The sequence below is a fragment of the Engraulis encrasicolus genome, chromosome 13 (assembly GCF_034702125.1).
Source record: "Engraulis encrasicolus isolate BLACKSEA-1 chromosome 13, IST_EnEncr_1.0, whole genome shotgun sequence".
NCBI lineage: Eukaryota > Metazoa > Chordata > Actinopteri > Clupeiformes > Engraulidae > Engraulis > Engraulis encrasicolus.
Window position 1 is genome coordinate 35,655,577 of NC_085869.1, and position 27,661 is coordinate 35,683,237.

At 47.4% G+C, this 27,661-nt stretch overlaps 1 protein-coding gene across 1 annotated transcript in view; it reads right to left on the bottom strand.

The window, feature by feature from the left end:
- The window catches only part of fhip1b (FHF complex subunit HOOK interacting protein 1B), a 42,834-nt gene that overhangs the window by 7,131 nt on the left and 8,042 nt on the right, over positions 1-27,661 (bottom strand). Inside the window, exons 3-14 of the mRNA XM_063213810.1 lie at positions 24,126-24,777; positions 22,157-22,621; positions 20,323-20,574; positions 13,145-13,303; positions 11,459-11,545; positions 10,221-10,388; positions 9,824-9,903; positions 9,013-9,179; positions 6,161-7,143; positions 5,100-5,865; positions 4,307-4,485; positions 447-609 (exon numbers count right to left, since the gene is read on the bottom strand). Of these exons, the coding sequence (XP_063069880.1) occupies positions 447-609; positions 4,307-4,485; positions 5,100-5,865; positions 6,161-7,143; positions 9,013-9,179; positions 9,824-9,903; positions 10,221-10,388; positions 11,459-11,545; positions 13,145-13,303; positions 20,323-20,574; positions 22,157-22,621; positions 24,126-24,254 (3,598 nt within the window). The 5' untranslated portion in view covers positions 24,255-24,777. The remainder of the gene's footprint in view (positions 1-446; positions 610-4,306; positions 4,486-5,099; positions 5,866-6,160; positions 7,144-9,012; positions 9,180-9,823; positions 9,904-10,220; positions 10,389-11,458; positions 11,546-13,144; positions 13,304-20,322; positions 20,575-22,156; positions 22,622-24,125; positions 24,778-27,661) is intronic.

Consider the following 27,661-nt stretch of genomic DNA (forward strand, 5'->3'; position numbering starts at 1 on the left):
CCAGAAAGCCCTGCCTGCCAACAGCACACATCACTGCCCAACACAGCACAGCACAGCACACATGAGTAATTACAGACAGCTGAGCTGGGGTCCAGCGCACACACTGGAACAGGCCACTCTCCTCCACCTCCTTTCCACTCCTCCGCCAGTTCGCTCTCTTTCAATCCTTTCTTTCTTGCTTGCTTGCTTCTTTTTTCGCTCTCTCTCTGTTGTGCCTTGTGCCGTCTGGGGCGCGTTTCTCGAATGCACTGTTGCTAACCAGTTAGCAACTCAGTTGGTTGCCAATGGGAAATTGCATTGCAACCAAACCAAGTAGCTAATGTTAGTTAGCGACAAAGCTTCAGAGAAGCAGGTTCCTGGTTCCTGGTTCCTGGTTCCTTCCGTCTGGTCTCTCCCACCCCCCCCTTATGCACCCCCCTGTAGCCTATTGGAGCGCTCACCCTCACCCATGGAGTCGGATCGCCGCAGGCTGGGTAACCCGGCGGGCGTGTCGCTCCAGTCCAGCTTGCCGCGCGCCAGCAGGAAGCGGCGCGCCTTGCGCAGCATGGCCGGGAAGTCCTCGTGCTTGGCAGCAAACACCTCGATGCGGTTCTTCACCGTGCCCAGGACCTGAGGAGGAGGAAGAGGAGAGGAGGAGGAGGAGGAGGAGAAGGAAAGATAGACAAGTGGAGCAAGAGGAGGATGAGAAAGAAGAACAGAAGAGTAGAGAGGAGGAGGATGAAGACGAGAGGTGGAGAAGGAGAGGAGGAAAAGTGGAGCACGAGGAGGTGAAAGGAGGAAAGAACAGAGAGAAGAACAGAAGAGTAGAGAGGAGGATTGAGATGAGGAAGTTGAGGTAGAAGAAAAGTAGTAGGATGAGGAGAAAAGACAGGATGGGCAGAAGAGTTGAGAAGAGGAAAGAGGAGGACGACGAGAGAGGATGATGAGGGAAAGTAAAGGAGTAGGAGGGGGAGAAGGAGAAGAAAAAAATGTGGAGAGGAGAAAGGTGGAGGAGGAGGAGAAAAGAAAGACAAAAAGAAGTAGTAGGAGGAGGAAAGGGGAGAAGGACAGGAGGGTTGGCAGGGAGGGTGGGTTAGAAGATAAATGTGCAAACTCAGGCTGTAACAGTACACTCAACTCAAGATTCGGTTTGTGTCAAGATTTCTGACCCAGGGTTCGGTACACCTCACGATTGATTTTAAGTATGTGTTTATTGATTAATTTTGCTATTTTACACATTGACCAACACTACTGACACCATTTCTTGTGGTCTTCTATGTGCTTTCTTTATGTTCCCCACGTGCTTATTGTGGCTCTGGTGGCCCTGTGCTCAAGCACTATCACCTTATATCATGTGGTTGTTTTCTGGACTGAAGGGTAGCCGAAATTTGAAAGGATGTATCGTGACGATACAGTTCCATGGCTCTGCGCATCACGATTTCTCGGTTCGATACAATATTGTTACAGTCGATACAGTAAAACCAGGGGTGGGGAACCTATGGCTCTAGGGTCATTTATGGCCCTTAAGATCGTTGTATCCGGTCCCCGACATATATTTAATTTGAATTGACTTATTTTGAAAAGGAATCTTAGAAATTATATTTACAAAACAATTAAGTTATATTCAGGGAAACCGGAGAAGGTGGGGTCTGTTTTAAAGGTGGCTGCCTTCAATATAGGCCTTAAGTGCAGGGGGAAATCCTAGTTTGTGTTCATAGTACGTCCCTTGGAGAACTTTTACAGCCCTTGGAGGAATATGAAGTGACCCCTCGAATGAAAACGGTTCCCCACCCCTGCAGTAACCCAATTGACAGAAAGCAACCTTTAACACTAGAGATGGCTGTTTTAGATAGCTCTCCACAGCAGAGGGCAGTAGAGAGCAAACAAGGACATGGGTTCGTGTACTCGTTCTTTACCTGCTCAATGGAGCTCTTAAAAAAACATAATAATGAAATCCTGAATGGTTCTCCTAAACATACACACTATGGAAAGGCTTTCATGAGCTCAGAGAGAAACTCTTCTCGTCTGTCTCTGCTTTCAGGTGTTACTGAAGTCTATTTCTGGATAGGCCCGAACGCAGCTTTTACTATGACTCAGCTATTTGTGTGTCTGGATCCTCGCTGCAGGCTACTACAGTTTGAACTCCTCAACCCCATGTCAGTTTAAGGCAGATACAAACACTTGATTTACTATGTGGAAGTTGTTTTTTTCCTCACATTGAAACAAATTACATTTAAAGGAACAGTCCATCCTTTTTCGATTTTCACATATCTGCAGTAATTCCAAGCATTATTCATGAACGTACGTATCATTTTCTTCTCAGTTTTCTCAGTACTTAGATTTATTGGTATCAGAATTATTGGCATAATCACTGGAAATAAATGACAGCATTAGCATCAAGCTCAAGTGATCATAGGATGGGATTAAATAGTGAAATCGTAAACATTAACTGTTTTGAACTCCGGTGAATTTTACATTCATTTTAAAGTAGTTCATGAGTATATTTAATGATGCTTTGTTTTCTCCCATAGACTTGCATGGCTACACTTATTTTGGCTATACTGTTAAACTAGGCAATGTAAACACATAGACGAAAAATCCTCTGTATTCTAATATTTTATTGGGACTTAACTACAGGTGAGCAATTTCTTGAAATGAGGTGGACTGTTCCTTTAATGTCCATGGTCAAACGTTAGCATCACACGCAACAGATTGGTGTATAGAAGATAGTTCATTTTAATGCAAAGCACTGTTGCCATGAGACAAACCTCTCTCACCGGCTCAATTAACTTGTTGATTGATCAATGTTAGACTTCCTACCACTCTCCTATCACGACCCATTGCTTTTTTTAGGAGTCATTAATCCAAACTTTCAAAGCCCACACACACACCAACCTCCTCCAAAACCTACAGTAACCAAGCAACCAAACTTGTGTAGTTCCATTTTCCAAACAAGCTCTGCTATGCCCTGACGGTGAGCTTTAAACTCTGTCAGGCACACTGCAGCACATGATTTCTACGTGGGCCAATGGGGAGCTGATGAAATGCCTGGAGTCTACTAATTGGGAGTCAGTCGATTTGAAACAAGCCTGGGCATCATATAAGATCGTCTGAGGGACGACTGGACTACAAGGCACTGGCTACCAATGCAGGCCGGGCTGCTGCACAGGTTTTGGAGGCCCTAGGCATAACTGATCAGGAGGCCCCCCTCATAACTAAATAATAATAATCTACTAAATAATAAAGATGTATTTTGTAATGCAATACACTATTTTTTTCATGACGTTTTTTAGTCACTCACAATTTAAGAGGCCACAATCTTAGAGGCAAAGTGGTCGGTGCCCCAAGCACTGGTCGGTGCCCTAAGCACTGGTTGGTGCCCCAAGCACTGGTTGGTGCCCTAAGCACTGGTTGGTGCCCAATCACTGGTTGGTGCCCTAAGCACTGGTTGGTGTCCAATCACTGGTTGGTGCCCTAAGCACTGGTTGGTGCCCAAGCACTGGTTGGTGCCCTAAGCACTCTGCGTACTGTGCTTATGTCTAGTGGCGGCCCTGAATAAAGGAGTCTGTGTGATTCCTAAGATAAAAAACACTAGTGAATGGATGCCTGGATATCTGTGCATGGGTGATCTCCTTAGACTTTACCCAACTCCCATGACTACTGGTTCAATTCTTAAGGCATTTCTGTTTCTGTTTACGAGTTTTACTGCCTGCGTGGGAAAAAGTTAATAGGTAGTTATTTCATTACATGTCATTCCTAAAGCTGCTAAACTATTTTGTATTTTATTTGAATCGCTGGAAGTAAAACAGATTAGAGGCACGCAAGACTTTGATGTATTATTAAATGCATTTATTTGTTAGGCTTGTTCGTGTAACCTAACAAATGAATACATTTCAATGTATTGAAATCCCTAAACCAAAGAACTGTATATCAAGTCATATGTTTTTCTTTCATTTCAGACAGTTTTATCCTTTTATCTTTTACGTGACCCTCTGATGAAGATGAAAGCTACACCGTTGAAAACACGTCAGGTAAAACTCTCATGTCTGAAATGAAAGAAAACATTGATTCACCAGGAAAATGGACTCACATCCTGCAACACTCCAAACTCACCTGCTTTTTTTGAGTGCAAATGGATGATACCATATATCAACCAATTAGATGTCTAAAATGTTGATTGGAATGCTATGTGTATAATGAAAAAAAGATGATTCAATGATTAGAAATCAATCAATTAAGACGTATACAATGTCCATAGGTACGAAATGCACGGTTGTGCATAATCTTGACCAACTTTACTATATTGTGGTGTGATGAGATCCGGTACCTGTATGAGGGACTTGATGCTGGGCTGGAAGACCATGTTGGTGTTGAGAAGGAAGGAGCGGATCAGGGGCTGTGGATAGCAGGCCAGCTGGTACACGATGCCCGTCAGCAGGATGTTCACATACAGAGAGTTCTGCAGCATGTTCTCCAGCTTGGCAAACAGCACCATCATGAAGGGCCCTGTGATGGAGGGATGCAGAGAGAGAGAGACAGAGACAGAGACAGAGACAGAGACAGAGAGAGAGAGAGAGAGAGAGAGAGAGATAAAGATCAAAGAGGGAGACAACAAAAAAAGGGCAGGAAGGATGGGAGAGAGAGAGAGAGAGAGAGAGAGAGAGAGAGAGAGAGAGAGAGAGAGAGAGAGAGAGAGAGAGAGAGAGAGAGAGAACAAAGATAGAGGAAAACATATACATAAATATATGAGACGGACACACACATACACATACACACACAGAAAAGAGAGAGAGGGAAGAGAAAGATGTGAGAGAGGGAGCGAGAGAAAGAGTGGAGAGGAGGAGGGGGGGATCCATTAGTTCAGATTACATGGAAAGTAAACAAACAGCTCAAGCATGCTCCGAATCGATCCTTCAAGCACTGATCCAATTATGCCACTCAGTCCATTCACATCACATCACCAGAAGCACAGAGAGAGCAGAGAGGGAGAGAGGGTGAAACAGACCAGAAAACAAAAGCCCTTCATAATGGCGGGTTAAAGAGCAATAGACAAAAAAAAACATTTCAGCAGCTTCACATAAAAAAAAGATTTATGGATATAATACTGTATCGTGGAGTACCAGTGTATGGCGGTGCAGCAGGCTGACCCATGGGCCTGGCGGGACTGAAAAACCCTCCAGCCACCGTGCTGTCCATCTTGGCATCTCCGGACGCGGCCTCTCCAGTCTCCAGTGGCCCCGACGCCTCGTCCTCTATGGGGTCGCCATCACACGCCGCTGGCATCATCTCCCTACAGCTGCTGGTGGTGGTGGTGGTGAGGTCCTCCAGGGCTTGCTGCTGGGCCGCCCGCCTCTCCCTGACGCGCTCCTCCAGCTCCCTCAGCTCCTGGTGGAAGGCCTCGATGCTGATGCCCTGGCCGTTGGAGGAGGAGGTGAAGGAGTCCCCAGCCCCTCCTCCGGCCACCGGCGTCCGCTCCAGGAGCTCCTCGATCAGGCTCTCCACCGACTCCAGCCCCCGGCTTGGATGGGAGGAGGAAGAAACGGAGGAGGAGGAGGCCAGAGCGGGAGCCTCTGGAAGCATCTTAGGGGCTTGTGACTGCGTCGTCAGCAGGCCCTCGTCTGGGCTTGGGTTGGGGTTGGTCAGCTCCTGGGCCGGTCGGGAGAGCGGAGGGCCGGCGGGCTGGGGTTGGCAGGAGACGCGCGGAGGCGTTTGCTGGAGGAGGGCACCGGTTCCGCCGTGGGGGTCCCCGCAGTCACCCTGAAGCTGCAAGCAGGCCTCAGGGGCACACAGCGCCCCCACCTGCTGCACCGCCCCGTTCTGGCCCAGATCCGAAGCACCGAAGCCACCGGCCGCCGTGCTGGTGTTGGCATCCACGTCCCTCTTCACCTTAATGATAATAATAATAATAATAATAATAATAATAATAATAATAATAATAATAATATCATTTGAATAGCACAATTTCATACAGGACATGCAGCTCAAAGTGCTTAATAAATAACATTATAATTATAAAAATTATTGTATAATTATAAACGTTATAAATAACAGATAGATGAACAACAATGTTGAAAAGCAAAAAAAAATATGAAATGAAGTAGAAGAGAGAGAGAAAAAAAGACAAAATAGAAAGTATAAGTAAATAAATACAATAAATAAATAAAAGTATATTAAAATGTACCTTCTTGACCTCCATGCCCGCGTCGGCCAGGTCAGTGCAGCTGTCCCCCCGGCCCGTGCCGTTGAACAGGGCCTGATGGTGGTGAGGGTGTGGGTGTGGTGCCACCTGAGGGGTGGCGTTGGCGTTGGAAGAGGGCACAGCGGAGCCTGGCATTGCTGTAGCTGCTGCTGTTGCTGCCGATGACGAAGACGTTGATGACGACGAAGACGACGATGAGGATGACGACGAGGACGAGGACGATGACACGGAGGACGACGAGGCCGGCGGCAGGTGCAGTGGCGCCGTGTTAAGGGGCATCTGGTCGCGTTGCAGACTGCGCTTCTTGCTGCGCGGCGTCAGGCTGATGCAGTTCTTGGTGATGGTGACGTCCCACTCGCCGCTGTCCCGCTCGTGGCTGCTCCACTCCGACCGGGCGGCGGCCACCACTGCGGCCCGCTCCTTCTGGCCGGCCTCCCCCGAGCCTGGGCCCGGTGCTGGGACGCCTGGTGGGCCCGTGCTGCCTGCAGCCGAGCCTCCAGCACCAGGTGCTCCAGCAGAGCCACCTCCTCCACCACCCTGGAGGGCGAAATGCTCGGGCACCAGGCTCAGGCTGGGGTGGCTGGTCGGAGGGGGCGGGGGCGGCGGTGCCAGGTTCGGGGACGGGTCCTCGCCGTCGTAAGGGGCCGACCAGTCACGGCAGGCCCAGGAGCAGAGCTCGATGCCCCGCCGCGCGTCCCGAAGGTACTCCAGGTAGCCCGACTCCCCCTCGGGGACGTCTGAAGAGCCCGATGTTTGTTGGTGATGGTGGTGGTGGTGGTGCATGGGGCTGTCGGGGGAGAGAGGGGCGGAGGGGTGGCCTACGCGAGGGGAGGAGGGCGTGGGGTCCGCCACGGAGGACGGGGAGGGGGACGAGCCGGCGCTCTGCTGGCGGATGAAGAGGGCCAGGCGGGACGGCGTGCTGGGGCGCTGGTGGGCTGGCGAGTCGGCCGTGGGGCTGCCTAGAACTGGAGAATGACAGAAAGGGAGAGAGAGAGCAACAAAGTGAGAGAGAGATAGCGATGGAAAACATCCCATCTTTCTTCCCGACAGCACGTTTCTAACTAAGTGATGGAAATAGCTACATGCTGGTGGGCTGGGGAGTCGGCAGTGGGACTGCCTAGAACTGGAGAATAAAAGAGTTGGGAGAGAGAGAGCAACAAGGTCATTTGTAGCTACAGCGACCAGACTATGTAATAGCAAGCCAAAAGCAACTGCTGCACCAATTTCCTTTTTATGCATTTTATTTATTTTATACAGCACTAATTTTCATCTTTGGTTTTCAGCTCCTATTGTTATTTCATTATAACGCATATGTTTTATCACCTATTTATTTTTATGTGGTATGTCTACAGTATACACTATATTGTCTACCTATGTCTACGTCTACATCTATGTCTGTCTATGTTTACGTATATGTCTGGATGAGATGTGCAATGTTGGCCACTTGAGTTTCCCCCTGGGGGATAATAAAGTTTACCTTGACCTTGACTTTGATCTTGAAGGTGAGAGAGCAACAGAGATGGAAATAGGGAAAAAATAACAAGAAAGGTCCATGATGAAAGATGTATAAAGTACATTTCCCTGGGCTAGCAACATAACTAAGTTAGTTTCTAACTAAGTGATAAAAAGAAATAAAAAGGGCTATATGGAAAGAAATACGCAAATATTCCCTGTAACCAACATTTCCATCAGTGGGACTTGATAGGCTGTTTTTGCATATCGTCACTGTCCAGCAGAGATATACATATATAATTTTAAAGAATACATTTTTAAAATAATGATACAAGTGGAGATACAAGGTTTTTGCTGGACAGCGATGATATGAACATTTGTACGTGGACATGTTTTAACAATATCAATTGACTTTAATTAAAGCCAAAATAGCCTTGTCAAGAGGTGAGCCAGCATGCCTACAGCTATCACGACATTTGAAGGCATATCTGATACGATTGGTCAAGGGGTGGGGGTGGGGGTGGGACCATGCACTGATGATGGCTTAAAGGAGAAATCCAGTTTTTTGAACATTAAGACCATTTTCTGAGTGGTCTGCAATGTTTTAGAGTCCCCCTCACCGTTTATTTCATGCTTGCTGCAGTCTCTGTTATTTGGCTGATTTGGATTTGATCTCAACCAGCTTTAGAATGGCCGTCTATGAGCACCTGCAACTCTGTTCTTAAAATCACCTTAAACATTTGTTTTCGAAAGTCTACAGTTCACAAAGTGGTTAGGGGTGTTCACTAGCAGTCCCTAACAAGTTTCAAGGAGAAATATGGCTTCTGTCATTTTTTATTTGCTATTTTGTGAAAGAAAGTGAAAGTGAAAGTGAAACTTAATTTACAAATTGCTACATAAAACACACATAAAACACGACAGATGCCATATTTCGCTACGAAAATTGTTAAGGAACACCAGTGAATACTGCTGAACACTTGCTGAGTTGCATATTCTTGAAAACAAATGTTAAAGGTGATTTTAAGAACAGAGTTGCAGGTGCCCATAGACGGCCATTCTAAAGCTGGTTGAGATCAAATCCAAATCAGCCAAATAACAGAGACTGCAGCAATCATGAAATAAACGGTGAGGGGGACTCTAAAACATTGCAGACCACTCAGAAAATGGCCTTAATGTTCAAAAAACTGGACTTCTCCTTTAAGAGCCGAAACGTGTCTGCTTGTGGACATGGTGGTAATTTATTAATAAATAATGAGACTCAGCTCATGAGTGGTGGATTTTCCTCTTCTTTAAGTTTGTAGCTTTTTCGTGCAAACAAAGTTATTTATTTTACTTGAGAAGTTGAGCGCGCCCTCTCATAGACTGCATGATTTTATTCTCACCTTTGCCCCAGAAGGGCTCGTCGTCCCGGTCACCGAGGGCCGCTGTGCTGATGCGACAGCACTCGGGGATGAGCGACAGGAACTTGTCCGCAGACTTGCCGTAGATGTCCGTCTCCCGCACCGCACGCCGCTGACTCAGCATTACGTGTGTGCACGGGAGAAGGTACCTACACCACACACACACAAACACATGCGCGCGCACGCGCACGCGCACGCACACGCACACGCACACGCACACGCACACACTACATGAGCGCATGAGAGCAGATATCTAAAGTACATCACACACAGCGTGGTAAGGACACCTGGGTAACTGGGTCAAAGTCATAGGAAGAAGTAGGTTATCTGCTCTTGAGAGATAGTAATGGTCAAAAGGACGATTTCTAGGTCGATTACATGAACAGGGAAGGCGATGTAAGGAAATACAAACATAACATTAGATATTATTGAAGGTTGATGAATCTTTGAAATGTTGAGTTATTTCTAAATGACAAAACCCATCAAGCATCCATTCAACAACAGCTTCCAGTGTGTAGATGTGTAAACGTGTGTAAATTATTCATAATTCTGTTGGTTGATTAATGCATAGATGTGTAGCCACCAGAGCCTTAATGTGCTTGACACAGAAACACACAAACCATCCAAACAAACAAGCTGGCAAGCAGAAACAGCAGTACCTGAAAAGTAATGTTTTGTCGAACAAAAAAAAAACACTGTAGGACTGTGGGAAAAATCCATCATGAAACCTTAATAAAGAACAATGCCATACCAGACGTAATGTGAATGCCATTGACATAAAAACAACAGGTACCTGAGAACGAGCTGAAGCATGAGGTCCTCGCAGTTGAGGGAGAGCAGCGTCTTGAAGAGGCTGAGGGACACCATGCACAACTACAGGACACACAGCACACAGAGGAGAAAGAGGAAACAAGAACACATCTCAGACCTCAACCTCTTGGAAGATGTGTGCGTATTTACAGCAGAATACTAAGAACAAGACATGTGAGAATGAATGTGTGCGTGTGAAAAAGTATGTGTTTTGCGTGGGAACTGTGTGGGAAGACTGTGTGTGACTGTTGGTGACCGTGTCGACTGTGTCTGTATGTGTCAGAGACAGCTGTATGTGTTTACATGGGAAAGAGTAAGTGTGCATTTGTCCGTTTAAAAGAGAAAGTGTGTGTGCGCATGCGAGTATGTAGGTGACTGACCCGCGAGTTGCTGCTGATGCGCGTGAGCAGTGTGTCGAGGATGGTGTCGTTGTCGTGGCGATGCAGCAGGATGAAGCGCAGGAAGGTCTTGAGGAGCGAGGTGTCCGTGACGCTGCGCAGGAAGAGGTCCAGGTACGCCGTGCTGGCAATCATCTCATCCACAGAGGACTGGGGACAGCCCAGGGACATGCCACAGAAGGGGACACAGGACACCACAGGACAGAGAGAGACAGGAGAGATGGCCCCCATAGGACAGAAAGAGACAAGACACATAGACCAAATAGGACAGAGAAGGACAGGATATATGGACCCATTAGGGCAGAAAGGGACAGGACACATGCCCAGAGGATGGAAGGGGACAGGACACGGACACAAATAGGATGGATGTAGGACGGAAGAGGACAGAACACCACAGGGAGACAGGACAGAAAGGGACAGAGGGTAAAGGCAGGTAAAACATCCCAAACTAAAGAAATGCACGCGGAGCATGCAGACCTCCACCAAGGAAGCTGTTTGATGGAACATTTGACTATGTTATACCCGATTTGTTTTCAGGTCTTTCTGCCTTCTTTTTGTGGAGTTAGAAGCTGTAATGTCAAAATTCACCCTATCCCGCAATGGTGAATAATCTTCAAAATGTAATCACTTGTTCCTTTTGTCATTTCCAACTACTCCACAAAGTTGTATCCAAATCCGTTCATAACTTTTTGAGTTATTCTGCTGACAGACAGACAGACCAATGCAACAGAAAACATACGGTTATCTCCTTGGTGGAGGTTATTAAAGAGCACGCCAGTAAATTCATAGATTAAGATTTATGGTGGAAATATCTCAAATTAATCATATAATTATATCAGCTTCTACAGCTTTTCATGTACAGAAACATTTACCTCAGTCAATGAGGGCTTCTTTTAGGTGCGCTCTGGTTCGGTTTGTTTATAAATGCATCACCATGATCTGCTTCCCAATTTGTAATTAACCCCTTTTCTCTATGGCCTAGATCTACACAACTTTGCAATCAGTCCATGTTCATAACACTTTATTTTCCCTAAACATTGATCATAATAATGTTCAAGCCACAGGGGGTTCATTATACACTAAACAGCTTTGAAGATTGATTAATAATATGGCATACTTTCATATTAGCTTCCTCAATGAATGGAGGAAATGAAGTTACAAGGGAGTTTATGATACACCAAAGAGCTTTAAAGATGCCTTTCTGTGATTGGCCGTTGTACCTTGTGGAGGGCTGGGCCCATGACTGGCACCAGGAAGCCGTTGTGAAGGTAATCCAGCAGCTGGCAACGCACCAGTGGGTGGGCCACCTGCAAAACATACACGCGTACATGTACTGGCACTGTAAATGGACATAACAATGGATGCACATATAATATAGTCTTTTCTTAAGTTAAGACAGAGACCCAGTTTGGACACAGCAGAGCATGAGCTAAGGTAGAGTTCACAGCTCACAGGGGCAGCAGACGACATGACCATGGCTCTTTCTCAATGGCCAGTGTTCTAGCCTTGCTAGGACGTGAAACACCCAGTGATTGGATACTTCGTTGAGTTATCCAATCACTGGGTGTTTCACGTCCTAGCAAGGCTAGAACACTGGGCATTGAGAAAGAGCCTGTGTCATCCCAGCCACACTGATTATGTAAACACATTACCTCAGACATGCACTCGTCATGTGGCACAGTTCACAAACAGACCCAAAGCAGATACTGCTCCAACCCAAAACACAGAAACCCATATAATGAAACACGTCACTTCTGCCCATTGCTCACATTGCTAAGTATGGCTACTAACATATCTGCAGATGAATGTTGGTCCACACTGCACTTAATGCTCCAAATACAGATGCATTTTGTTCAACAATACACCGCAGCAATCATTCAAACATTGCATTTTTTGGTGCATTAATTGTGCGCATCCTTTGCCTAAAACCACCAGCTTACCTGAAAATTACTGCAGACATGCAGCAATTGTATGGCATGGCTCACAAACAAACCCAGAACACATACCAACAACCCAATCAACACAGATTTAAATGCCATCTACTCTACATGCTCACATTGCATCCCATGGCTACTAGCTTACTTGTGGAAGAATGTTGTCTGCACATTGCACTTTATGCTCCAAAAACAAATTTATTTAGTTAAAAAAATGCAAGACTTCAACCATTCAAATGTTGGAAATCAGGAAATATATTTTTGGTGCATAAACAATGTAGTGTGCAGACCAACGTTCTTCCCCTTACCTGTCTGCCACAACTCAAAACCACATCAATACCAGGCAGCACATTGTTGCATAGCTCACAAACACCCACCCAAAGCACATACCACCAATGCAATCCGCGCACAGGCAAATGGCAACCCTTCAGTCTACATGAGGGATGTCAAACTCACATTCACAGGGGCCAAAATTAAAATCTGGGATGAAGTCACAGGCTAAACTCAATGCTTATTTTTATTTCTATTTGTTTATGGGGCTAAAACTGTGCACTCACACACTTAAAACACAAAAGCAAATTTCACAAACACTCATATATGGTAGCTTAAATGTCCCTGAAAATATTCTGTTGTATGAGTGGGAGATATTCATTCAGAAATTTCATGTTGACATCATGCTACTACAAATGAATGGTGTATGTGGGCCAACTTTAACAGTACACACATTTGAAATGATTTCGCGGCCCAAATAAAATGTCTCCGCGGGCTACACTTGGCCCCCGGGCCCCGAGTTTGACATGCCTGGGGTGCATTTCTCGAAACCATAGTTGCTAACTACGTTAGCTACTTTGTTGTTTGCAATGCAATTTCCCATTGACAACTACCTAAGTTGTTAACTGGCTAACAACGACGCTTTCGAGAAATGCACCCCAGATCTACATATTCACTTGCCGGGCAAGGCCGCCAGCTCACCTGCACCACGGCATTGCAGAACTCCAGCGAGTTCATGAAGAGCACCAGGTTGGAATCGCCCATCCAGTCCTCGCGCCGCAGAGCGTGCCAGTCGTCGCCCCGCACCTCGATCTTCCGCGGCAGGGACGAGTAGAGAGCGCTTAGGCCCGTGGCCAGCACCTGCCGAGAGGGAGGGGGAGAGGTGTTAGACCGGCCTTCCTCCAGCATGGGGAGAGAGAGAGAGAGGGAGAGGGAGAGAGGGGGAGAGAGAGAGGGAGGGAGAGAGAGGGAGAGAGAGAGAGAGAGAGAGGGGAGAGAGAGAGAGAGAGAGAGAGAGAGAGAGAGAGAGAGAGAGAGAGAGAGAGAGAGAGAGAGAGAGGGAGGGGGAGAGAGAGAGATGTACGGTGTGTGTGTGTGTGTGTGTGTGTGTGTGTGTGTGTGTGTGTGTGTGTGTGTGTGTGTGCGTGCGTGCGTGCGTGCGTGCGTGCGTGCGTGTGTGCGTGTGTGCGTGTGTGTGGTGATAATTTACTGGCAGTCTCTTGGTCCTGCTGGTTTGACCAACCACTCATGAAATGCATTTGGAAGGCATCCTCCTTCCTAGTTCTCACGTCTTCCTAGTTATCTGTAGCATCTAGACAGGTGATAACAGGAAAAGCCAATGAGCCCCAACTAACTACAAACAACGAAAACTGACGCAGAAGCATAACCAAACAGATAACAAAATTATCATAAATGATGAAAAAAAAGCTTTCTGCCAAACTGTTGTAATGTCAATGTGCCAAAGTACTAGTGAGAAAACTAGCACAGCGTAATTAATTACACAAGTTCTCCAACCCACCCCCTTCAAAAACATGCTGATAGTTTATCAGGCACCAGAAATACCACAAGGCATAGGCCTACTGTGCTTGAAACACAACACAAACATCTAAGATTCTCCCTAAACTCTCTTTGATGACTCAACAATTTGTGTTTTAGCTTGAAAAATATTGCTCAATCACCAAGGCTGATCCATAGGCCATAAACACCCACAAAAAACAACAGAGAAAGTGAAAAAAAAGAGTGAGAGAGCGAGCGAGAGAGAGAGAAATAGAGAGAGGGAGAGGGAGAGAGAGAGAGAAATAGAGAGAGAGAGGGAGAGAGAGGGAGAGAGAGAGAAATAGAGAGAGAGAGAGAGAGAGAGAGAGAGAGAGAGAGAGAGAGAGAGAGAGAGAGAAAGAGACCCTACAGTCTACACCAGGGGTCCCCAAACTTTTTTCTCTGGGGGCCACATTATCATTCCTGACTGTGATCAGGGGCCGGGATCAATCATGTGGGCTGTATACTAGGCCACTGCCTGTTATAGCCATAATTTCTAGCACGGCAATTGCCATTACATGCTGAAGAAGGGCTCTGCCCAAAACGTTCGTAGGCGAATAAATAGAGAAAAATCTGAAGAGTGCTGTCCTTCGCTTCCTTCATTCATAATTTCTAGCACAGAATAGTTCATCATTACAAGTGATTTGCAAAAGAAGTGAGTGAGTACTTCACATGTTTTTCAATAGAACATACAATAGAAATGGTAGGCCTGTTTATATTACAGTGAGCTGAGAAACCAAGACACAAGAGACTTCTGGTGATTCACAATTAGTTAGTGAAAATTAAACTGTAGGAAGGCCTGTTGATAAACAAAATAAAATATTAAAAAATATATATTTTAGCTTTTTTTCTGTGAGGATTGCTTCTTTGGGCCAGTTCAAATGGTGATATGCAGAGACGTGGAGGGCCGGTCAAAGGGGCCTGGCGGGCCGCATCCGGCCCCCGGGCCTTAGTTTGGGGATCCCTGGTCTACACCATCAAGAAAATGCCAGGTGTGAAGCTACATCTGTCTAAACTCTAGTCAGACACATGACAGCATAGGAGGAGGAGGAGGATGAGAAGAAGGTGAAGGAGCTATGATGTGTTATGGTAAAGGTGGAGGAGGAGGTGAAGCATCCCTTCCTTTCTGCTGTGTCATCTGATGACTGTAATGAGGCAACATTATGGCTACTAGCAGCATGGCTTACGGATGCCTTAGAGCGAGGAGACGGATGTGGCGCATATGGCTACAGGGTTGACAATATTTCTTCTCCCATCTTGTGTTTTCAAAAGCTATAATTTTAAAGAAAAAGACATTGCACACTCAAAACGTATTGCCTGTGTCCATCACAGACCCGTTTTGGCCTAAAGCTGCCATTAGTGTGTTCTTTTCTTCTTAAGTGCAGGTTGACAGCCATATGGAAGCAAGCATTTTCTCAAAATGACATTTGACGACGTTTGTAGCCGACGGTCGACCAAACAAGATTAGGATCAGTGCAGCGTCACTGAAACACAAGATAAATCCAATCAGATTTCTACATCAGCACAACACACAACCGCTCTTCCTGTCTGCCTCTTCCTCTCATCCTGTGACAGTTAGGGGGTGTGTGTGTGTGTGTGTGCATATGTGTGTTTGTGTGTGTGTGTGTGTGTGTATGTGTGTGTACGTGTGTGTATATGCGTGCGCGTGTGTGCGTTTGTGTGGGTGTTTGCGGTTTTGCATTTCGACACTTCGTAACGTCTTGTCAAAATATGTTTTCAAGCCGCGGGTCTGATGTCCTCTTCTGACTTTATGCCTCCTAAAAACACAGGAGTTGTGGAGAGGGTGGCACGACAACATGACAGCACTGCCTGAAATAATAAACAAACAGCCTGCAGACAGACACATACAACACAGTGACAAGCAGCCAGACGGAGAGATGTACAGCCTAGGCAGGCAGGCAGGCAGAGAGGCAGAGAAGCAGGCAGGCAGAGAGGCAGGCAGGCAGAGAGGCAGGCAGGCAGACAGAGAGGCAGGCAGGCAGAGAGGCAGGCAGGCAGACAGAGAGGCAGGCAGGCAGGCAGAGAGGCAGACAGGCAGGCAGACAGGCAGGCAGAGAGGCAGGCAGAGAGGCAGGCAGGCAGACAGAGAGGCAGGCAGGCAGGCAGAGAGGCAGACAGGCAGGCAGACAGGCAGGCAGACAGGCAGGCAGACAGGCAGGCAGACAGACAGGCAATTATTCTAGGCCTACGCTACGGGTACAGTAGCAGAGGGGCCCTGTGGAGATGGGCTGCCTCACCTGGGGGGTAAGAAACACATACACACACACACAGGCATGCTGCTATGCCCTTCATACCCCCTCACTATTTACATCTCATGAGATGTGAGAGGAGGAGGGAGAGAGAGAGAGAGAGAGAGAGAGAGAGAGAGAGAGAGAGAGAGAGAGAGAGAGAGAGAGAGAGAGAAGTAGGAGGAAGAGAAGGAGACAGAGGGGAAGAGAGGAGGAGATGAGAGAGACAGACGAAGAAGGAAGAGAGAGAAGTAGGAGGAAGAGAAGGAGAAGAGAGGGGAAGAGAGAGACAGACGAAGATGGAAGAGAGAGAGGGGGGAGGGGTGGGAAAGAGATAAGTAGGAGGAAGAGAGGGAGAGAGTGAAAGAAAGAAAGAAAGAGAAAGAAAGAGAGAAAAAGTGTACAGGGAATAATCATCCGCATACAGTGACTGTGGAGAAGAAGAGAGAGAGGCAGAGATGAGATCAAAGTGTGAGGCAGTCGGCACAGATATGAGGAACGGCGGCTGGAAAAGAAAGAACTAGCAAAATGCGGTGGGGGAGGGAGGGAGTGAAAAACACAAAAGGCAGAAAATGATTCATTACTTATTTATTCATCCCAATCAAAAGACACGATGCTACAGAGGAGCAGGACCCAGGCAGAACTGGACAGATAGAGAGAAAGAGAGCAAGAGAGAGAGAGAAACAGCATAGCACGAGGGAGAGAGGGGGAGAGAGAGAGAGAGAGAGAGAGAGAGAGAGAGAGAGAGAGAGAGAGAGAGAGAGAGAGAGAGAGCAAGAGAGAGAGAGAGACAGCATAGCACGAGGGAGAGAGAGAGAGAGAGAGAGCGCGAGATACAGATAAAGAGAGGGAGAGAATGAAAGAGAGGGAGAGAATGAAAGAGAGAGAGAGAGAGAGAGAGAGAGAGAGAGAGAGAGAGAGAGAGAGAGAGAGAGAGAGAGAGAGAGAGAGAGCGCGCGAGCACGAGAGAGTGATAGAGAGAGAGTGATAGAGAGCACGAGAGAGCGAAGGCGCGAGAGAGAGACCGATCGAGCCCGAGGGAGCGAAAGAGACACAGCGAGTAGGGGGTGGTTGGGGGTGCACACATTCATCGTGGCGAGATGGCACCTCGACTGGTCGCTGGCCTAAGTAGGTCAGACACCAACTTATCTAATATTTCATGGCAGAGGAGAGAGGGAAGAGCAGAGGAGAGAAAGAGAGAGATGATAAGGGAAAAGGAGGAGGAGAAGAGGAGATGAGTGAAAAGGAAAGGACAGGAGGAGGAGAGGAATGAAGGAGAGGCAGAGGACACGGAAGAGCTGGAATCCAGGGAAGTAGGAAGAGGAGGAGAGAGATAGAGAGAGAGAGAGAGAGAGAGACAGAGAGACAGAGAGAGGGGGGGGGGGGTGGCTGGGAATTAAAAAAGAAGAGGAAAAAAGCCAAGCAGAACAAAACAAAACAGAGACACTGGCAGTGGGATAAATGGTGGAAGTGAGGAAAAGGGGGGGTGGAGGGATGGGGTTGCCTAGTACAGTAAGGAAATGTTAGTGTTAAGTCCCTCTGGGGCCAAGTGGCTCTCTGGCGGAAAACATTCCACTCTTTCCATCCACCAGTGCAGCTTCTCGCACGGGCAAGGCAGTGCGCACATGCACACAAGCACACACACACGCACGCACACACACACACACCTCAGAGCACAATGCCCGTCTGTCCGCAGCAAGAGTGTGCCAGCTCATGCCACTTTTCTCTCTCCCATGCCCACACACGGACACACGGACACACTCACACACGGACACACACACACACGGACACACACACACACGGACACACACACACACGGACGGACACACACACGGACACACACACACACGGACACACACACACACACGGACACACACACACGGACACACACACACACACACACGAACACGCACACACACACACGCACACACTACACGGATGCATCAGTGTTGGACAGAGACTCACTCTGTCCATCCATTGGTTTCTTGGTTGAAACACAGAGCGACCCAGAGCAGACCAGACACTAAAGCCAGTGTTTTCCACCCCCCATTACAAACTGCCACGCCACACAAGAGACAGCTCACCATTATGCTTATTCGCTAGGGAAACATGCAATCATACTTCTGGGCAACGTCCACAGTCAGCAACAGTGGCTACATCATGTGTTCTTTTTTTTCCACTTCTTTCATTTTTATTTCAAGTCTTTGCAATAATACGGACTGCGTGGAATGATTACAAGGGAGCAATCTACTAAATCACAATCATTCAACATCACCCACGGCGTCCAGCTCCCCGTCAGTCTGCAGCCTGTCGGTTTGCCAGTCCACCAGCACCGCTGACATTTAACAACGCTCTCCTTAACCTTATAAAACTAGAAAAGGGGGAAAAAAGGGAAGCTTTGTGGGGTGATCAAGTCCTCAGAGATATCTGATGAACTATCTTTTTTGGAGACTGCTGGAGAGGTTTGGAGGTGAGGGGAGGGTTGGGGTGAGAGGAGGGTTGGGGTGAGAGAGAGAGAGAGAGAGAGAGAGAGAGAGAGAGAGAGAGAGAGAGAGAGAGAGAGAGAGAGAGAGAGAGAGAGAGAGAGAGAGAGAGAGAGAAAGAAAGAAAGAGAGGGGGCGAGAGCGAGAAAGAGACAGAGACACAGAGAATGTCTACATGCAATGACACAGAGCTTACAGCTCGACAAGCAAATTCCCACTGACTTGCGCAGACAACCTGGCCTGCATTTAGCACAGCCATCTGAAGAATGCAAAAATAAATAGCTCTGTGGCCTGACTGCCTGCCTGCCTGCCTCCCTCCCTCCTCACTCTCAGCCTGCAACCAAGGGGCTGGACAGAAATGTGTTACGATCCTATGAATCTCTCTGCCTGGCTTCTTAACCGACATTATAAATATCCGGAAAAACACGATGATGCAAGTTGCCGCTCATGACACTGAGAGTGCAGTTTTAAACTTGCATGGGGGTGGGGTGGGGGGTGGTGGTGGTGGGAGGCTGGGCTTTATCGCATAATCAATCCATTTGCCTGTCCAAAAAGCAGTTTAACATTAATGCAACACTCTTTTTCCAGATGCAGTTTTACATGAATGCAACTGCATTGTTTTCATTGTTCTCAACATGAAAAATACAAAATCACGAAAGAAGACGCTGGGACGTCCACTGATCTGTTGCATTATTCAAGATTTTCAAGATATTCAAAAAGTCAGTAACCGTGCCCAACATGCTCCATGCAAAAGATGGTGTGGACATCAAACCCAAACCAAGCCTCGACTGATATTCCTGGCTTAGCCTTGGCAGTAATGGAAAAAGGCCAGAAATTCTAAAATGAGTGATAACAACCCTCCATGATTGTGAGAAAAACGCAGGAGGAGAAATCATGATTCATCAGGCACAGATGGCGTGCGATTGCATGGGTGTCTGTATGTGAGAATGCGTGTGTGTGTGTATGTTTGTGTGTGTGTGTGTGTGTGTGTGTGTGTGTGTGACAGAGAAAGGGCAAAAGAAGGAGAGTGACGGAGAGTGAGAGAGAGCTAGCGAGTGAGAGTGAGTGAGTGAGTGAGTGAGTGAGTGAGTGAGTGAGTGAGAGAGAGACAAAGAGTAGAGACAGGGACAGAGCGTAGATACAGAGACAGGGACAGGCAGACGAGGACAGTGAAGGAGATGGAGTTAAAGTGAAGACTACTCTTATGAGAAGGAAAGAGTTGTCCTCATCTAGCAGTAGGGACCAAGCATGTTGTTGTTGTTGTTGTAGTTGGTACCGGGCAGAAGTAGGAGATCTCGTTGATGTACTGGGCCACGGCCTGGTTGGTGGCGGAGGTGGCCATGACCAGGACCAGGGCATCTGTATGTGATTGTGTGTGTGTGTGTGTGTGTGTGTGTGTGTGTGTGTGTGTGTGTGTGTGTGTGTGTGTGTGTGTGTGTGTGTGTGTGTGTGTGTGTGTGTGTGTGTGTGTGACAGAGAAAGGGCAAAAGAAGGAGAGTGGAGCAGAGCGAGAGAGTGTGTGTGTGTGAGAGAGAGAGAGAGCGAGAGCGAGAGAGAAGAGAAGAGATAGAGACAGGGAAGTAGTCCTCATCAAGCATGTTGTTGTTGTTACCGGGCAGAAGTAGGAGTTCTCGCTGATGTACTGGGCCACGGCCTGGTTGGTGGCGGAGGTGGCCATGACCAGGAGCAGGGCGTCGCGCGCCTGCTGGCCCAGCGCCCCGTGCCGGTGAATGAAGGGCACCAGCAGAGAGAAGATCAGCAGGTTGGTGGGGCCCTGCGGGGCCATCGCCAGGGACGTCGTCGTCATCGTCGTCTGGAAGAGAAGCTCCAGCACCTTCGGCTCCCGCGCCATGCACACACACACCTGAAGAGAGAGAGTAGAGTAGAGTAGAGTACTTTTATTAATACCGAGGGAAATGAAGGTGTCTGCAGCTGTTAATACATAAATACAAAACATAAACAAAGACCTAATACGCATTATTGTACATTGCAGTAAATATATAGCACACATTTGAGTACAGCAATTAGCATGGCATCAGTTCACATACACACAGCCACGCTCTCTCTCTCTCCCTCTCACACACTAACACCCACACTCAAGGGCGGGTTATGCTTCCTACTTGTGCCACAGAGTGAGCTTGTCGCAGCCATGATGCAGTTAATTTTGGTTTATGCCCTGTTTTGAAGCACGGTCTGCGCGATGTCATTCCACGCTGAAACTGCCTTCAATACAAAGAGTAAACTAGACGTGTCGGTTGTTTTTTAGCATCACAGACTCGACGAGAATGAAAATGAAACATTAAATCTTTAGATCACGAGCATGTTTGATCGCACTGGCAGCCACAGTGGTAGTTTGGAACAAAGAAGTGGCTCATTTGTCGAGGACGAAGCGGAATGTTTCCTCGACCTCGGAACCACTGTTCAACTGTCCAAATAACTTCAGCGTCGTAACTTGCAAGCGCATGTGTTGTCTTTGGTTCGTGTAAATAAATCAAACAACAAAGCACGGGCAACTTATTTAATGAAGAGCTCACAGTCCGTAGACCGACGAAGGTTAGAACAAGGAAGTAGCGCTTGTTCTCGACTCGAGGACAGAGCAGGCTGGTCGAGAGGACCAATCAGAGACCTATTTTCGCCCTTTCACGCCGTCGCTCCCTGCGTCGAGACACAATTTTGGGGAGGTGCCCCAGAGTACCTGCGTGATGGGGGGGGCTTCACTACGTTAACTGCGCGGCTCACTGCATCATGATGCAGTGACGCTGATCTCGAGGCATAAACCACCCTTCACACTCACCCGGCTTGCAAAAATACACAGATACCAAACATACACTCAGACCTAATACACACATTGTTGAGGGAGAGGGAGGAGGAAGAGGAGGAGAAGAAAACCATCGTGTTGAAAACGATTCTGAAGGGATGAATGCAGAAATGAGGAATGTCAGTAAAAAAGGAGAACGGCTGTGCAGAGAATGAAAATAACGCCACACTGATCCAGAATAGGAATTGTAGCCAGAATAGGAGGACAATCCCGGCAGTTTTGCTGGCAACACTTCATGTGAATATGACCGAAATCCCCCTATTACATTACACCTTGTGGCACTTCACTGCAATGTTGTGCCTGGCCAATCAGGCAGCTTATTCACAAGTAATCTCCCTCTTAGGTCGGGAGTCGCAACAGGCTAACATGGGTGGGCAGCCCCCTAGCTGCATAGCTAGATTATCGCACATTATCATATAACCATCAGCATATAGCAGCAGTAGCACCAGGCTAATCTCCAGGTGGGGCGGGCAGCTGTATATCTACATTAGTTTATAACAGATTTCTGCATTATATTACTTTATACAGTATCCTACCTGGTTTAGCAGTAGCACCAGACCCACCTCCAGCTGTATATCTACATTAGTTCATAACAGATTACTGTATTCTATTAGTATATAAATCCTACCTGGTTTAGCAGTAGCACCAGGCTGGCCTCCAGATGGGCCGGGCATCCCCCCATCTGCGGGTCGGCGCAGGCGGCCAGCAGGCCCAGCAGCGGCTGCAGCACGGCGGCGTGGCGCAGCAGCGACTGCTGCGACTGGCCGATCAGCATCTCGAAGAGCTTGAGCAGCGCCCCCTGGCTGTCGGGGTCCAGGCCGCGCCGCACGTGCCACTCCACCAGCCGCTCCAGAACACGCTCCGACACCACAAACTCCAGGATGGGGCCCGCTGTGGAGGAGGCAGAGGCGGACGACACGGAGGACAGGGAGGAGGTGTTGGAGGAGACGGAGGAGGAGAGGAGGCCCTCCTGGTCCAGGGGCTCCTGGGGGCGCTCCTCCGCCAGCAGGCACAGCATCTGGTCCGTGTGGTTGCGCACCGCCGTCAGGTCGTCCGCACCACCACTGATCTGCTGCTCCAAAACGCCCGACACCTGATGGACAGAGAGGAGGGAAAGAGAGCAAAGGAAGGAGAGAGAGAGAGAAATCCCTTACATCTACTTCTCTATAATAACATGCATATACCACCACCATAGAATACAAGAAAGAGAGAATGGTTGAAGAACAATGATGAAGTTAGTGAAGGCTATGGGCACAAAATAACACTTGTTGTATGGAGGGCTCTAAATTATTTTTTCCATCACCAGCCAAAATGGCTAATAAATGTTTAATCTTATTAGCCAAACACACACACACTAATAAGTCAAAAAGGCTAGTAAGTTGGTCTTTTCTATAAGCCAAATTCAAATTTCACCAGCATTTGGCCTGTTGTCTGGTCAGTGTTAATTTAAAGGGGCTCCTGGTAGGATTAAAAGTTTAATTAGTCACCGTCCCGAGTCAGCGGATGGTTATGCGATTCATTAGTGAGTGAACGATGACTCTCGCGACCACTTCCACGGTCCGCTGTCAGAAAACCCTGAATGCAACTTTTTGACAGAGCGGTCCGAACGAGTGTCGTGGGAAACACTTTTCATACGAAAAATCGCTTTACATACCGTATTCAGATTTGTATCAACTGCTGGCATTCCGTGATGAAAAACATTCTCACAGTTTATTTGAACAGCATTTTTTCATTACGGTGTAGATTTTGAGACAGGCATGCCACGGGGACCGCGCAAATGACGTCATCCTACCTTGTGCCCCTTTAAAACCCTGGTTGTATTCATATGCAATCTGCACATTCACAGAATCTAAGCCAGTAAACAGTGAAAGGGCCACTATGCAAGTGGAGAACCGACTGACTGCTATAAAGTGTGTGAATGCTATAGGCAGTGTTGCCAGATTAGGTTGTTTCCCGCCCAATGGGCCGGCTGTCTGTGGGTAAAAATGGTTAAAAAAGAGCATTTGGGTGGGTCTTTCTCCACATTTTTGGTCATAGAAATCAATAGAATTTAGTTCAAATTGGGCGGAACTTAATACTTCCTGGCGTGTTTCGAGCATTTTTTTGGGCTGGAAATCATCAGTCTCATCTGGCAACCCTGGCTACAGCTGGATAATGATCACCCTGCTGGGTTCAGCCTGGCTTCTGCATTATGACGTACAGCACTTGCAAACACGTGCACACAAGCACACACACGCACACGCACACACACACACACACACACAACAACCTATTAGCTGCAACCCGATATAGTAAACAAACAAAAGCTGATGCAAGCACTTTACATTCATTCAAGGATGGTGAGTGGTGACATGCCAAAACATGCAGCACTTTTCAATGGCCCACCAGGTGCTATGATTAGGAATTAATCGCATGAAAGAACTCCAGAATTATGTGCACATACAGGAGGTGAAACACTAACACAAACGAGTGCATACACAGGGAGACACATGTGTGCCACTTACAGCACAGAGACACTCTCACTGACTCACACGCAGGCAGGCACACGAACGCATGCACACCCTCTCAGCATTGACCAGTGCTGTGCGTTTGCTCACCTGTCTCCAGTGGTTCTGGAAGACCATGAGGCAGGTCTCCGGGTCGGCAGTGCAGGGGCTGGAGGGGGCAGCGTTCCGGCCCGAACGGGAGCCACCGGCCCGCGGGTTCAGTCGACTCAGCCAGCTCATCCTGCCCTCACACACTCACAACGGAGGAGGAGGAGGAGGAGACCGAGGGGGAAGGAGACAGAGACAGAGAAGAGGAAGGAGGGTAGAGAGGAGAAAGAAGGAGGAGAACAAGAACAGGAGAAATGAAAAAGAGGAGTAAAGAAGGGAGAGAACTGGGAGAAAGGAGGGGAAAAGAGGGGAGGGGGAGAACTGGGAAGAATGGGGAGGGGAACCCCAGAAAGGAGAAGGTTGGAGCGTCCTTCAAGACGGTCTAGAGGGGATAAGAGAGGAGAAAAGGAGGGGAGGGCTGCCTTGCCGTGGAGGGTGCAATGCCGTAGCCAAGGGGGAGGAGGTGGGGGGAGGAGGAAGAGGAGAAGGAAGGGATGGTCGCCGTCGCCTCTTGACCGCTGTCAGCAACGCTGAGGGGGGGTAGTAGCGTTCAGACGAGGTGGTGCAGTGGGGGTACGGGGGTGACGAGAACTCCCTGCAGACCCTGTCATCCAGCCTGCAGCCTACACCACTCCATTCTCACACAGACACACTCCTGCAGAGAGAGAGAGAGAGAGAGAGAGAGAGAGAGAGAGAGAGAGAGAGAGAGAGAGAGAGAGAGAGAGAGAGAGAGAGAGAGAGAGAAAGAGAAAGAAAGAAAGAAAGAAAGAAAGTAAGAAAGAGAGAAAGAAAGAGATAGAAAGAAAGAAAGACAGAAAAAAAGAGAGAAAGAAAGAAAGAAAGAAAGAAAGAAAGAAAGAAAGAAAGAAAGAAAGAAAGAATGAATCAGTCCAAATTGTAATGGAAAGTAAACAAATAGTTCATACTCCATTCACCCATCCATGATACAAGCTAGTGTAACATATTACAGTACCTCTTCATATTAATACAGGGCAGACTAAGGTGCTGGTTACAGGAATGCAGATATATATTTTTTATCTATTTACGTGTATTTACACCACATTGTGGATAAAAAAATAAAAACGTACTGCAACGCAATGCGCATTGTAAAACTCTGTTTACGTGTAAACGAGAGGTCGATACCAAAGCGATTTCAAAATTATCCATAATATACGTGTAAACAGTTTCTAAGGGTACAGCATGGTCACGAAACATTAACACGAGGCCACATAACCACAGTACACAAGCACATATGCTAACCTCATTCATATTACAGCTGCAGACCGGCCGCGCAGAAAACGTGATATTTGGTAGAAAAACACAGTACCAAAAAACCCAACTTGGCAATGTCAGCACCAATTTGTTGCTACCTTTGGTCAGCACACTCTGCTTTTTAATCGGCGCAGATAAGTGAGCTTACACTGATCCCATCAGGCCAAAGAGCTCAGGAGTTTCGCCTCCTTCTTCATGTTATGTCAGAACCTTGAGAATGAAAACAATTTTAAAATGTTCCCCACCCCTCTTCTCCCTCCAACACCGCGGTAATGGGTAACACAAGTCATCACACACACACACACACACGAACGCACAGAGAGACTCCAAGTGTCCCCCTTGCTGCAAACCTGACCCCCTACAACACCCCCAGAGCTAAAACAGACACCAGAGACCAGGCTCAAGAAAAAAAACACAGGACTATTACCCCGTGCACTGTGGACGCACAATTAAAAACAGATGATGGTATCGAAACCTCTGGGCTCATTGTCAGAAGTTAACTTTTATTTTTACAGCACTTTGTAAAATGCTCGGGGAAATCCAAGTTTGCAGTCTGTTGACATTATGAGGAAGAAAAAAACATAGGCTGAAATTTCAACATGGGCACACTCTAGCTAACGTTCTGCAGGTGAGAATGGTTCAAGTGGACAGCAGTCCAAAAGCAACAGTGTAAGAGCACTTCTACGGGCCGCAGTTCAAAACAAAAGAGCCCATAGTGCCGTGGAACAGTCCAAACTCCTTCAGCACTAGGGTGACGCGCTCGTGAGAAGAAGGAGGAGGAGGAGGAGGAGCAGACGTAGTCGAGGCTGAGGCCTGTTCCGATTTCCCGGGGAGTCTGGAACAACACGGAACGGACACGGAATCCAAACACCCCCGACTGGAGAATGGCATGTGGGGAAGACTCCACCCTGCCATCCCTGAAAAACTTCCTGGAATCTCACATGACTGCTGGGCCGGCTTCCTTCCCCTTCCCCTTCTCCTTTTGCCTTCGGACCAAGCCTAATGCTGCTGCGGAGTGGTGACATCACCTCCAAGGATCACAGGGTGGATCCTGGACGGGATCAGAGCACGGAGTATGGAGCATGGAGGGTGGAGTTGGTTTCTATTGAAAAAACGACATGGAGGGAGAAGGCAAAACGCATCACCTCCAAGGATCACAGGGTGGATCTTGGATTGGATCAGAGCAGGGCATGGAGCACAGCGTTGGTTGTATTGTAACTGACGTGGGCGGAGAAGCATAAACACATTTCATAACAGATCTTCTCACACCCATTGCCTATAGACTATTTGGGGGGGGGACACGATTGCATACCAGAAACGTGGTTATTCCATGTCATTAGAACCAGTCTGGTAAGAGAAACGCGTAACATTTTTGGTTAAGTTAAGCTGTGATGGTTGGTTTGCTCTAGCATAAAATCTGAAAGCCAACCAACACGACAGCATGATGATCCAAAAACAATTTTTGAGCATGTTTTTTTTTCCAGAGAGTTTCTTGAAAAAAAATCTTCAGAGAGCAGAATCTCTGGTTTCATAGCGTTTCAACCTGGACTAATCTTCATTTAACAGCAGGATCAAAATACTTGATATATTTTGGAACATTTTTTGACCTACTTTCTGGCCTATGGACACAAGTTTCCAACCAAAAGTTTGTTGGGGTTTTAACACTAAGATCTTTGAAAAGTGTCAAACAGACCAACAGTGTTTTCCTGTAAGCAAAACAGCGTAGTAGTTAATATCTAACATTTCTGGGCAGCTCAGCTTCATAGCTTCACAAATCTTTTAGCTGTAGCTTGACCATTCCTCTATGACTGTAATATTTGGAGACTTATCCATTATGCATAGTCACCTTCAACCCATAAAAGGAAATATGCATTTAAAAAAGAAAAGAAAAGTGAACTGGTCAGAGGTGGTAAACCTTGGCTGACCTGACTTGGAATGTAAAATCAAACAAAGCAAAGCCAAGCCCAAGGGGCATGTACAAGTACACACTTACACCCACACGTACACACACAAAACACAAAATATCACAAAAAGCTGGCTCAAAACGTCAAACCACACAATCAATTCTCTGCGGGCAGCGTGACCTGTGTTTGAACTGCAAGACACTGTCCACTCGGAGCACAAACAACAAACACATTGACGCGGACGGAGCGGCAGACCACATGAAGACTGTGTGTAAACAGATCCCCTGCGTCAGTTTTTACCCCTAGGTTGCTACACACTGCATGGTCAAGTTTCCTCATATCAGAGAGGAGACTGTGACTGTG